Here is a 14,458-nt window from a genome sequence, read left to right on the forward strand (position 1 = left end):
AATGTCGTTACCAAATTTTGTTCAGTACAATTCAGCCGATTGTGGTTTTAAGAGAAATGTCTCAACAACTAAATTCACCGAATTCATTAAGGCGAGACATTACAGGCAAAAAAACGTTTTTTCCTGCACTGGTCAATTGCTGAGGTTTTGGCCTATTTTTCTCTCATGACATGTGTTCTTTCAGAATAGTGGAAAGAAAACATACAAAACAAACATTTACGTGTATTTTACTATATTTTGTAGATTTCTCCTAAATTCACTAAAAGTTAGCGCTCTATTGTAGCGTGTAGCACCGTAAACGTAGTCTGAAATTTCGTTTGAAAGCTCCCACTCTGCTGCACAATATTATGTGTTTTTCATGTTCTGTATTATTGTTGCTGTGAATTACATTCAAGATTTTATTTTCAAATAGTCATTTATATAAAGAATGTATAAAAACATTTAAAGGCCGTTTTCTAAAAATACGTTTTTTCTCGTGCTCTGAGCCAAAAATCTCAACTTCAGCTGCACTTACAGACACCTGTAGTGTCTCCCCCTAAGATAAATCCTCAGGAAACATGAATGTGTATAAAATTTCATGGCAGTCCATCCTGCAGTTGTTGAGCTGTTTCAGTTGCTGCCATCCATTGAGACATATCACAAACACGACTAACTATGTGGGTCCAAATTGCTGAATCCTGATCAGCTTACATCCATTATCTCCACAGTTTGTTTATAAAGGGTTAAAAGCTTTCTCGCTAATGCATTTAATAACCTGTCACCCTTTAGGTAATAAATATCAAAATGATGAATTTTAACTGATGTCAGAGTTACATAATATTGAAAAGTTCAACGGCATTATCTCCACTAACAGCCATGCAGACATTCAGGGGGTGAGAGGAAGTGCAGAGAGACGGATGAGTAAAGGTGGAAATGCAGACACAGACAGACTCTCCAGCTCCCACATTCATTCAAAATGCACCCGGCTTTGTTATATTTTCCGACCACACAATCCCCCAGCATGAAGACCCGGTGCGCTGACAAACAAGGCTTCTTTGGGGTCAGGTCGGGCTCGTTGTTTGTTCATCCCTCACTGTACTTACACAGAATTACAGATAAGAGCAACATGAGTCAGTGGGCACATGTACGCTGACATGAGTCAGTGTGGCGTACGTAGTTGGTTTCAGGAAAACCGTTTCAAAGAATCGTCCTACTTGGTATTATACCTGCAGAGTTTCAGAGGAAGTGTCAACCTCATTTGCAGTCTGCGGGTTTGATAAGTGAGTGTGTGGGTGGGTGGGTGTGTCTGTTGGCGGATGATATCACCTTGATGATATCACCTCCCAAACTGCATAAATAGCCATTATTCTTCCTTTATATTTGGGGGAAAAGGGGGAAACAGAATAAGAGGTGAAATTCTAAGATTACATGTTTACTGCAAACTAGAGTCATTATCCGTCTCTGTGTAGTCAAAACACTCTTTCAGGACAAGAAAAGGGCATAATTTAAAAGATGACATCATGTGAATCCACACAAAAGAGGCCCACATGTTGAATAAAGAGCAATCTTTATCTTTCAGAGACTCTTCAACACTTCAAATAAAAGCCTTTTAAGGCCGAGATAAAGACACAACATCAAAAACATGCAGTGTGTTGCAGGTGGCTGGAGTGCCCCCTGCAGGACAGGGCTATAATCACTCAATTACATAACATATACTTTATTTATGTGGTACCAGGTGATTCACAGCTACATTTACAGAGAAGTTTAGAACATAACAAATCTGAAAAAAAGAAGCAGAAAGTACGATGAAAGAGTTCAGCAACATTCCTCAAAACATAAATACATTTGGGTAAGAAAGCATCAATAAAATGTCTTTGAGGAACAAATACACACAGAAAAAACATCAAACCTGCAATAACTGATACTGGCACATCACTGGTCTCCTGATTTGTCTGCTTGTTTTTTAGCTTTTAAAATGTATTCAACCCAAATTTAATCGGGTAAAAGCTGTTGAAATCCATTATCTCATTTCCAAGACCTGACAACCTTTATTTAACCATTTCAAAAAAGCATCAAATAGGTATTGAAAATGTACTATCTACTTAAGCTCTTTCTATGTGTCCACCAGCCTGAGAACCAGACAAATCTGAAAACTCATGCTTCATTTGCTCTTTTCAAAAGAAAAGTATATTGTAAAGCTTGGGAGCTACACACTGGTGTTTAGCACTTTCCCCTCACAGCAAGAGGATCACAGGTTGGAATCCGACCTTTGGCTCCCCGTGTCACCGTGGGTTCTCTCCGGGTACTCCGGCTTCCTCCCACAGTCCAAAAACATGCAGCTTAGGTTCAATTAGGTGAATGAGAGTGTGAATGGTTGTCTGTCTCTATGTGTCAGCCCTGTAATAGTCCAGGTCAGGGTGTACCCCGCCTCTCACCCAATGTGTGCTCCGATCTGAGTTTGGGTAAGCAGTTATGGATAATAAATTAATCTTAAAGATGATATGTAACGATATTGTCACCTGGCATCGATGATTTTGGACCATTGATCATTGAATCGATATATATACCGATCCTGATGGATGCATCGTTACACCTCTAGTAGCCATCAATAACACAATTGCATTGTGAGCTCATCAGGAGAGAAGCCTCTCTCATTTGACCCATTCTTGATACAAAAAAACAAGCTTAGAGCAGCTTTATTATGGGATTTAAACACTCCACAGAGTTTAGGATGACTGTTTGATAACCCTGCAGCCATGCAGGACAGAAAAAAGCTCACCACAAATCTTAAACTCAAGTAGGAATGTGGCTTGCCTTTGTTAAAATATTCACTTCTGTATGCAATATTTCATTCTGAGTAAAAGCACCCAAAACACTGTCAAGCAAACCAACAAAAAGAGGGATCATCTGTAGATTGTGTCACTGCTGTCTTGCTTGTCTTAATAATTGATGCCTGTGGTGCTTCTTTCTTCAGATTTCAGATCATTCAGAGGGTTTTCTTTTTTTCTCCCCCCCTATTTGTGCTCCAGTTGGCTGGCCTTTACAGAGCTTGAAGGAAAGTCACAACATTCGGATTGCCACTTATCACACTCAGGCACGCAAGAAATTAAACCTCCATAGCCTCAGGTGAATGCTCTGTTGGTCAGGGCACTTTGCATTTCAGAGTCATTACATTGCTGTTCTGCACTGCTTGTCTTCAGCTCAGGGGGTAGAGAGGAGAGGGGGGGAGGCAGTGTTTGTCTGTGCAACTGTGTGCATGAGCAACATTTCAGGTCCTGAGTAATTACCAGTGATTGTCCAGTCCCCAGTGAAGCTATGAGATCAGACGTAAATATATGTAGAAGGATAAGCTGTTTATTCCGAGGCCAAGGTTTTATTCCTCCCTGGATAAGTAGAGCAATCTTAGAAGTCAAGAGGATCAGTTTGTGTTCAGCAGCCTGATCTATCCTCACAGTCGCTGCACAGCAGAGAAAGCTCCTGGTCTTTGGCACATACACAGAGCCGAGCGCCGTCTCCCCAGAAATCAGCTCACAGTCTTTATTCTCCTAATACATTATTGAAAGCTATTTTTGCAGCTGCACTCCAAGAACAAAGGTATTGCAGTTGTCACTTTCAACTTTACAGACAGAATGGGGAGGATATTTTGGGAATCTGTTTTTTCTCCTCTCCCTGAAGTTCCCCAAGACTTGACTCCCCTCAAGCGGTTTTTGTCTTAGCATCTGCCAGTATGATGAGTGTGTCGAAAGCCTTTTGTTATCGTTCTGTTCAAAGGGGGCCATCATAGGTTTGGAATACACCCATTACACGCTGGCTATTTTGCACCAAATGTAATTATGATAAGATTTAAAGCGGGCTCCATTCAAGAGGTTGATTTTTATTTCCCCTTTCATTTTTTAAAGTTTGATCTTCAGTTGCATTTTTGAAGATGACTCAGGCTTCATGGTTTTATCTCCGTCCTGCTTGTACATAGCACGCAGCAGCACATCAGTATGTTAAGTCCAAATTGCATGGCTGAATTATCACGCTTTCTCCCTCTTTTCCCTGCACTCTCAAACCACAGCAGACTTCAAATGTCTTGCAGAGTTACTGAGATGTTACACTGTCACTGTGCAAGTCTGGATTTTAGGTTACAAATCCTCAGAGCCCAGCAGACCAACCAAGCGAGACCCTGAGTCACCAACTGCAGTGTGTGTGTATGTGTGTTTGTGTGTGTGTGTGCAAGGAGAGGAGGAGACTGTAAGAGAAGGGAAAACTCAATTAACGTCAGACTCGCACAACAGAGCAACATCCAGGGCCTCTCTGCGCCGGGCATATAATTAAAACATCTCTCCCGACACGATTTGTGTGTTATTTCACTCCAGCAAATAGATTCGGTCTGCAACCTGCACAGATGATTAATTATACAACAATTATTATGCCTGTCAGTTCACAGTGAGGTTAGGCCAGAGACGTCAGTAAATTTCTCCCCGAGGTTTGAGGATAAAGGGCCTGTTAGAGTCGTCAGATGAACCCACAGAGAGGGGTTTTTTTTTTACCTGATAGATTTTACAGTACAGTGTGTCCCAACAACCTTGGGGTGCATTCCCAGATGAACATAAATCATCATTGTCTTTCCTCTTAGACTGACCAAGCTGGTAGAACCAGTGGAGCTGCTTAGTGGCCAGTAGCAGAGAGGATGTACTCAGCAGCTCGTAAATATATAACACTCCGTCCACCTGCCATTATTCTCCCAGAATGTTACAGTAAAAACAAGTGTGTCCTGAGTAAACAGGGTAAATAAATGTTACACCAAATATAATGGTAATGAAGCAACTTCATAGAAGTGCCATATCAATATAAATGTAAAAAAAAAAATCTATCAAAAAAAGAAAAAAAGAAGAAAAGAAATTTGGGATGGGGATAAATAGGAATAAATAAAGTAATAAATTAGTAAATTTAAAAAATGTGGAAATATAAAAATAAATGTAAAAAAATAATAGTTAATTTTAAAAAAGTGTGGAAAGATAAATAAAAATAAATAAAATAATAAAATTAAACATGTGGCAAAATAAATTAAAAATAATTTAAACAATAATAACATTGAAAATGTGCAAATAAAAAGATGAATAAGATTAAATAAAGACAACTTTTTTAAAAACTAAAAAAACTATGAATGTATTTAATTTTTTTGCATATAAATTACACTTTTGCTCTATGTTTTTAATTTTTAAATAATATAGTTTATAATGCGATATTGCAGAATAAAATTATCCTCTACTTCTAGTGTCTTTACCAAGTACATTGCAGACTTGTCAGCAGCCGGGACACCCTGCCCCAGACTCCTGCTGCTGCCCCAACCTGCAACAACAAGCTGGCGGCTTAAACAGGGACACTTTTTGTTACTTGTGACTCTCAATGATTCCTAAGTGGATTAAAACCTCTAATGATGTAAGAGGTGAGGTGAGATGGTGAGGAACAACAAACTACAATATCCACAGAAGCTTCTTTGTGGAGAAACGTTTGAGTGGGTGAGAGCAGTGATTCCCAACCAGGTGTACTTCTGCATGGAAGGTTTTGTGAAGCAGTACAACTAATTTGAAAAGTAATTAAAGAAAATCTACATTTTAACTGTCCCTAACGCCTTAACACTACATGTAGCAGTTATGTAAGAGTGTGTGAAAGCTGGTTAGCAAGAGAGCATCAAAGTTTAAATTAAGTAGCTTAAAAGCAATGAATGAATGATCGAAATAAATAGCTAAAAAGTATTGACTGAACAGTTCCAATGGTTAGCTATAACGGTTGAAATTCTAAATTGTAATGCATAAATTAGTGTAGTTTGTTTAAAGTTCAAATAATCAACTTAAAATAGTGTCTATGGAGAAATACTTCAATACGGTTAGCTTATAGTACTGGATATATGGTTAAAAAACAAGCTTATAGTAACGTTAATGGATAAACTGTTAAAATAGATAGCTTAAAGTATTGGGTAAGTTTTTTAATAGCAGTTAAAATAGTCAATTTAAGGTTTGGATACATGGTTGAACTAATAGCTAAAAGTAACTGTAATGGATAAATGGTTAAATACAGTTAGCTTAAAGTATTGGATATATGGTTGAAATAGCAAGCTTAAAGTATTGGATAACCAATTAAAATAGTTTACTAAAGGGATTGGATACATGGTTGAAATAGTAATCCTAAAGTATTGGATAAAGGGCTGTAATAGCTAGCTAACACTAATAAATAACGGTTAAATTATCATCGAAAAGTAACGGTAATGGATAAACGGTTAAATAGATAGCTGAAAGTATTGGATAAGTGTTTGAAATAAGTGGTAAACAGTTAAAATAATTGTAATGGATAAACAGTAAATAGTATTGAATAAAACAGCTGAAATAGCTAGTTAAAATAATGAATAAATGGTAGTAAAAGTAACATTAGTAGTAGAAGGATTGCTGACAAAACCAATATTGACAGTTCAGTTGTATGAATAAGAAGAAAAGAATGAATCTATTATGATGAATCATGTTAAACCTTTGGGACATACAGAAGGCTTATATTGAGAATTGATGAAAGGGCACTTGAGTTCATCTGACAGGGCCATGGGGGTCCTTCAGACCAAAAACCACAGGCTTAGAGTACAACAGGGCCCGAGAGAGCCTCCACTTTGAATCCCTTGACAAAAAAATTCTGTCTAAACTGTCAAGGTGCCCTTGAGGAAGAAACCAAACCCCCCACAGAGCCGCTCGAGAACAGAGCAATGACTGCCTCGACTGTGAGCATCTGTGGAGGTGATTAAAAAATTCAAAGCCTCAGGAGGGAAAAAAAAAATGCCTTAAAAAGGTCACAGCCAGGACACAATCCAAAGCAGTGACCAGCTCCTAACTCCATCCTCCTCACCGCTCCCCGAGTTTTGAATTTTCAAACGACATGTGTTATGTATTCCCAGATCCCTTCTGCAGCTGCTCCTGTGGTCGGGCAAGTGCTTTGGGCTTTGGTTTATGTAATGACTGCAAAGCAACACACACACATACACATACAGTACGGCTCAGTGAGTTGCTGCATGGCCAACATTGTGGCAAGCCGAAACAGAATCATTACAAACACTTTCACTTATTAAATTGGCCTGCTGCTGGATGCAAGACTTTATTTCCTGGTTCAGTCTAAAGGAGAGTGAGCACAGAGTCCTGTCATTAGAAACATACAAAAATCTCATTTATTTTTTACAGAAGTAGATCAAAATATACAAGCCTCTCTGTGAAAATACAAGCATATATACACACTGAAACATTATGATTTTACTGAAGGCAATACAGAAGCTATTAACCAGCAACCACCTGTCAACGGCCTGTCCCACTTCCTTAAACTTCTCCTGTGTTGTTGCTGAAAGCTCTGTGTTGATTATTCTGATGTGACACTAGACCTGACAGAGAGAAAACCCCCCAGGCTGTGTGTAGTGTACACACACACTTGTGACCTTAAATCCCCTCTGACAGCAGTCAAAGGTCACTTGAGGTCAAAGTGAGACTCCATTAAAATGTTTACAGAAACCAAAAAACCAACATGGACACTGACATTCACAGCTACACTCAGTTTCTGCCAGAATTAGGTGGTCAAAGCCTCCAGATACTCACTGCAAATATACAGAACATGAGCTCCACATAGTGGGCAATGCAGACGGTGCCTTGAAATTGGGGGGAAAATGGCACAATAAACTTAATAAAAAATATTTGGTCACAGGAAAGGAAAAATCTCTTAAAATATCAAAATATGCTTCATGTTAAAAAACAAAAAGTGTTGTTCTTCTGGACTCCTTATTCAATTGTTTTCTCTGTTCTCGATTGTGAATAATGAGGACCGGTTTGATGATTATCTTCAAGTTCTTCTCTTCGTTAACTGTTGAGCTGTGTACTTGAGCTCTAAGTCTGTAAGAAAAAAGACATTGATATGTTAAGATCTGCAGTATATGTACAGATTTAATTTTGAATTATTCTGTTTTCTAGCTGGATGCTTACAATAGTACCGCAACAAACCAACATTTTCACAAACCACAGTATATTGCTTTCTCTTGAGGAAAAAGCTGATTAATACACCAACTTCTTCAGAGATAATGAACCACACGTCATTTGTAAAATATTTGTAGGAAAGGTGAGTTCCATGTGTGGAGTATTTATGTAATAACAGAGACATATGGCTCAAGAAGCTGACACAGAAAAGTCAAACCGTCCCATGAAAAATCTATATGATTATTTGGTCAATAGGCTGTGCTTTTATACGTGTTGATCTCTTATCTCGAAGATACCTCAAACCCCCAGATCTCACAATAAAATTTCAAAATAAACACAGATTACTGTAGGCCTGTGAAAACTTGACTGTTAAGTAAAGCAAAGACAGATAAAAGAGTTATTTCTTGGCCATCGTGGTGGAAGAAACTCTTTATAATTACAGGAAACATTCAGGATTAGTGTAAAATCCAGAGTAATGACAGTCAACAGTTAAGAGTTAACAAAACTTCCAGAAGTGATTTCATGCACCTACTTACCCGGACAAAGGATTTTTGTCAGTGATTTCTTCACTTTCATGAGCTCGGGGTTCTCCTTAGAGTCTTTGCTGGCGTGGAAGCTTGTGAAGTGCAGCGTGGGCCACCAGTCTTTTCTTTCAGCCATTTTTCCAAAGACAATGTCCTCCCAGTCTTTTCTGTTGAAATACACAAATATACAACTATTAGTTTCTCAACTACAGTCCCTCAAAAGTAGAGCTTCTAGTCATCCAAACATCTACTCACCGTAACTGTAGTTTTTCAATAACAGCCTTTAAACGCTGCCACACGTCCAGGTTGCTCCTCCAGCAGGCAAAGTCCAGCATTTCTAGAACGACTCCCAAAGCTTTTTGAAGGTCTTTTTCTTTCTCTGAAAACAAAACAATGCATCAATAATGAATATTACAGAACAGAGAAACTGTTATTAGGAAACAGGGCTGTGACAAAAATAGGACAGTGTTCATTAAAATCTAAAAAATTACATTTCCCTATGAAAAAAAAATTGCATATCAAAACAATACACCAAAAAACCCCTATTTTAAGTATAGAATTTATTTAAATTCTGCGAATCATTGATTATCTGGTAAGAGTGTGAACTTCTTTGCCAAATGGTAGACATTAAATGCGCAATATGTAATTATTTTTTCCCCCCAGTGGTCTCCCAATCAAAACAATAACAAAAGATTGAGTTTGATGATGTCATGAAGTAGCGTGGGATCATGGGAGTTGTTGTCTTTACCACCATTCCTTCACTGTTTGTGGTTCAGGAATTATTATATTTTTACTGGAAGTGGAATTATCTGTCTCTTCCTCAACAAAACAAATGGACATGGTGAATAAAAGCGGTCAAAATACTGAATAAAGCAGTTTCATCTTAAAAATAATTGTTTTTCCGACACTGTCTGGCGTACAACGGTCGCTAACAGTTTCTCTGCTTGTTTCTCGATAATTTAAGATTCCAGAGACCTGATGGAAAAATCCTTCATTTGGTTAAAATCTATAGTTAAAACATCCAAGATCTTGAAAGTGTATTGTAAAAATCCAGCTCAAAACTGAAAATTCAGTCGTATATGAAAAGCATACATCTTAGATCAAATTGTTTTTAGACATTTTAATGCACAAAAGTTACATATTATACCTTTAATTTAGATTTAATGTGCTTTTACCTGACTGAAGCAGGAAAGAGCTGTACTCCAACATCAGCTCGTGGCTCGGGACGAACACATGAAGGATCTACAGCACAAGGAGGTAAAGTTTTAAAATACATAAGACACAGTGTGTTTTTGCAATATAATATAGTTTCACAGGGATCATAATCTCTCTTTATAATATCAGTATAAAGTAGTTAAGCAGTAGGTAATAAAGTGTCAGTATCATTTCAGTGCTTTTAATAATTAGTTCTACCTTCAACACTTTCATCAGTTTCCTCTCCGGAGTATCTTGCCGCTTTAAGTACTCGTACAGATAGACGTGTGCGTTGGGGTTGGGAGGAAAATTGCTGTCATATGCGTAATCGTTCAGGACCTTCAGAGCCTCATCATGATCCCCATAGAACTCCAGCATCTGACAAAATAAAACGACCGTTATAAAGAAGTACAGACATGTCACTTGGACTCGGCCCAACATTTAAAACATAACAAAAGCAGCCATGACAGAAACACCTGAAAACAGGACAGACAAAAATGTTATTTCTAAAGAGCAAACACATGAAACAGACTGATGTTGATGTAAATAAAAGCATAGTAGGCAGAGCTACAACAGTCAATTGATTAAATGCCACCTATTTTGTGCACTCGGTTTCCGTTTCATCCTTGTTAATTTTGTTTGTTTTTTCTGTTCTTTATTTTTATTCTTATTTTATTGACAAAGTGATTAATCAAGAAATTAATGGACATATTAATCCATTAATAAAATGAACCATTAGTTGCAACATTAACCATAAATCTATTCAAGAGCAAGGAAATATTGTTTTATTTTTATATTTATTTTTTACATTTATTTTATATATTTTTATATATATATATATATATATATATATATATATATATTGTAAATATATTTTTCTTTAACTCAATCGGGTAGCTAGGACTAAGTTCTTACCTCAACATAGCACATATAATTTAATAATATAAAAATATATTTTTTTATTGATTATCAAGATTGATGCCAATTCATTTTAATGTATTTTTATTTGTATTATTTTAAATACAGTACTGTCTCTTAGACAGGTGTGAAAAATGCTGCTAAATAAGAATGCTTTAAAAAATAAATAAATAAAATGTATAAAAGTTTATAATTAGCAATTAACAAAATGCAAAGTGAGTGAACATAACAAAAATCTAAATCAAATCAATTCACATTTTTTTCTTCGTAATCATTAGAAAAAAGAAAAAAACGCATGACCATGTCAGAAAGCAGTGAAAAACAAACCTGACTCCCATGTAATTAAAAAACAATAAAGATCTATGTAAGATTTGCAACTGAAAAGTGATCCGTGTCATTCTGAAGAGTCAGCTTTTACAAAACCAACATGGCTCAGTTAAAAAAAAAAAGTCAAAACAAAACTTCTCATCTCTTCTCTGACATGATTTTGACATCAGATGGTTTGCCTTCAAACCAGCATCAATTCTTCTAGGCATTTTTTCCACACCTGCCTAAGACTTTTGCAAAGTACTGGAATTTTTTTCTTTTTGTCATTAATTTAATCATTTAATTGGGCAGTTAGGAAAGAGTTCTCACCTCGACATAACTCAGTATAAAAGGATCCCAGATGCCAGGATTTTTCAAGATTTCCTTCAGATTCACAGAGGCCTGTCTGAAGTAGTTGTGCATGTCTTGGTTGTCGTCAGGATCCTCTGAAACAGTAGGATTGGTTTAAACAATCAATAAAGACATTTTCAAACATTAAATCCCACCAGAGGGAATGAGTATACACACACATAGGTTTCCTACACCAGAATTGCCTCTTTAGCTCCTTTTTTTACCAGAGCAGTAACTGAGTCTGACCTGTAGGTGGCAGTATGACATCACACACGAGCTTGACACATGTCTGTGTAACTGAGACGAGTGAATAATAGATGCTTTGGGTGTTGAGCCGTGTATCGCCCTACCTGTGTTGGAGTGTGTAAACTTTTTGTCACACCAGATGATATAATCCAGTAAGCTTCTGTAGGCGTGGATCAGTTTCGTCATCTGATATTGAGCCGCTGACTCCTTCCCGTGCCTCCAGCTCTCAGCGGCAGACAGCTGACGCTTTGCATCCTCGATGTGACCGTTTAGCAGCAGGTGGAAGGAATGTTCCAGACAGATCTAGAGACACAAAGGAACAAATGTCTTTCTGTAATGTTAAGATTAAGAGTGTGTGAACTGTGAAGTCGGGTCTAACTTACCATCAGGTAATGTTTAAGTCCTGAGTGTTTCATTCGCTCATAGATGTTGTTGTAGTCTTCCAGCTTTGAGTTGGGGTGATGGTGAAGGATCTCAGCGCTGATTCTCCAAATAAGCTGGTGTGGAAATTGCAAAAAAGTGTTAAATATAAATCAAGATTGTGGAAACTTGTGCACAGTTGTTTAAATGAATGGTTTTCAGATGCTTTATAAATATACTCTCTTAAGACATTGGCAATCTCTCAATCTCAATCTTATTTTTTGTTATTTAATTTGCACTATAAAACAAGGACCAGAGACACAACAACAGAAAAAAAGGCGAATTGGGTGGGTGAGATATAAAAAAAATCACCATAAAGGCTTATAGTAAAAAAATCATCCTTCAATAAGAAATAATTGCAACAATAAATACAAAAAATGCAAATGCAAAAGTCAATCCACAAAAGTAAATAATTAAAAACATTTTTTTAAAATCACGTGGTAAGGAACCTTCATTACACAAATGTAAAATATAAAACAACTCATTTATTTTGTCCGAATGACTGTAAAATAATTAAGTTGCATCTTTAAACAATGTGTTTTGTGGAAACTTTGAAAAGGAGTCTGACAGTTGTGTGTTCATGCTGTGCTGTCAAATTATATGTTGTAATTTATGTTCTTTGCTGGTATATCTGCATGACAGTAAAACATACTAACAGAGACAAAACCAAACTTACCTCCTTACGCGGCTGCATCCCTGTGCCCTTGTCTGAGTCTTCTAACACTTGTGGGTAACAGGCCATATACTCTGCAGCCTCCTGCCATCTATGATGCAGCAGAGCGTCTCTGATCTTCTCCAAACACACTCTGCTAGTCTTGTGAAACCCAGATTCATTTGGTGTCTCTTCAGATAAAAAAACAAACAAAGTAAATGCGTTCGTCATAAACATGATTAAGCTCGACTGACACGACCAATCTATGTAATGGATTAAACAATGCTTCTGAATGACCTGCAACATATATATATTTATATTTATATGTGATGAAGGCAGATAAAACTCACCTTCATATGGGGGAATAACCAAAGGAAGCTTTGGTCTTTTCGAGCTTCTTGAGGAGTTGCCGTCTGAGGAATCATCATCATCATCATCAACATCCTGGTCTTCATGACGCCCAAGCTCTGCCTCTAAATCATCCATAATCCACACAGCACTTAAACTCCGGTAAAACGGTAAACTGCCTTTTATAACCTCCTCTGATGCTCAGTGTATGTCATCCACCTGCAGGGAGACAAAAAACTGTCAGTTGACAACTTCTTTACAAGACATTAAGATTGCTAAGTTACATAAATCATGTATTTCATTATAGTAACTATTAACTGTTTATCCCTTATTGCTTTAACTGTTTTTTGTTGTTTGTATCTTCTATATACTGATATTGTTTATACTTTTTCTGATTTATACTGTCTTCTTTATGTATTAAGTAAGAGTTTTGAGTTTCTTCTCAATTCACAAATTGTTTTTTTTTTCTATAAAACAACTGAAAACTGTGAAAAATGGCCATCAAAATTTCTTAAAGTCCAAAATGATGACTACAAAATAGCTTTTTTTGGGTCTGACCAACAATCTAAACCACAAATATATTCAATTTACTATGAGGTAAGACAAGGAAAATCAGCAATTTATCACATTTAAGAAGCTGGAAAATGCAAACGCAAATTATGTCAGATCAGACTTAAACGATTATGGCTGCTGATTAACTTCCTGATAACTAACACCACTGTCACATATATGTTCACCAATAGTGTTTTTTTTTCTATTTACTTGTGTTGGCAGAAGGTGGTGATTACTGTATGCATTTGGGCACATTCACATTAAAAACACAGCAACATCTTTTTTGCACTAGGAAATATTTTGCCTCCAAAATTTAGTAAATACCTCGATTTCTTTTAGACAGAAGGGGCAAAGGTTGTGCCAAAAATAATTGGTTTTATCTCTTACATTGGATAAGTAGTAGACGGTTAGTCATCACAGATATAAAAAAAAAAACCCACATTTATACACCAGTGTTAGTATTGTTTTTCATCTGCAAGACAATATAGCTGTATTTTGAGGTTAATTGATCTAGTCAGCCCTCGCAGCAGTTTGAATGAAGAATTTACCTCCTAAGTTACACTTATTGCTGTATAGTAACTATATTAAGGTGAAAGCTTTTAGTAAGAAGAGGAAAGATTATCCTGTAAAACAAGGTTGGATCAGTTCCTACCTGCTGATGTTTGTGAAGGTAAACAACGTGCCGATGTAAAATAAACGGCTAAGCTAACCTCCAAGTTAACGTTAAAACGTTACAGTACAGTAATTATTCAGACTTGGAGTCTCTGTTGTTACTCTTTAAAATTCGCATAAAGCGGTGTGTTTTATTGTAGATTAATGTGACTTCCACATGTTGTTAACTGTTGCCCCGCTATGCTTCCAGTGCAGTAGAAAAGGATGTGGAGAGCAAAGCTGCGCGCTGATTGGCTGCTGATGCCGGAAAAGGCGGAGCTAAGAGTTTCTTCTTCTTCGCTTCTGTTTATGTCTCCTGAGGTCGAGAGGTGTTT

General features: G+C 37.0%; 1 protein-coding gene across 1 annotated transcript; it reads right to left on the minus strand.

Annotated features, from left to right (window-relative positions):
• Positions 1–7,148: 7,148 nt before the first annotated feature.
• Positions 7,149–14,344, minus strand: taf1a (TATA box binding protein (TBP)-associated factor, RNA polymerase I, A). The gene is made up of 11 exons (XM_059355678.1): positions 14,125–14,344; positions 12,923–13,139; positions 12,597–12,763; positions 11,884–11,997; positions 11,605–11,803; positions 11,234–11,349; positions 9,899–10,057; positions 9,661–9,727; positions 8,741–8,864; positions 8,498–8,652; positions 7,149–7,880 (listed from the first exon to the last, which is right to left on the minus strand). Exons 2-11 carry the CDS (start codon positions 13,056–13,058, stop codon positions 7,831–7,833), a joined length of 1,287 nt encoding a protein of 428 aa, XP_059211661.1. The 5' UTR covers positions 13,059–13,139; positions 14,125–14,344; the 3' UTR covers positions 7,149–7,830.
• Positions 14,345–14,458: the final 114 nt, after the last annotated feature.

This window comes from Centropristis striata, chromosome 18 (assembly GCF_030273125.1).
Source record: "Centropristis striata isolate RG_2023a ecotype Rhode Island chromosome 18, C.striata_1.0, whole genome shotgun sequence".
NCBI classification, from domain to species: domain Eukaryota; kingdom Metazoa; phylum Chordata; class Actinopteri; order Perciformes; family Serranidae; genus Centropristis; species Centropristis striata.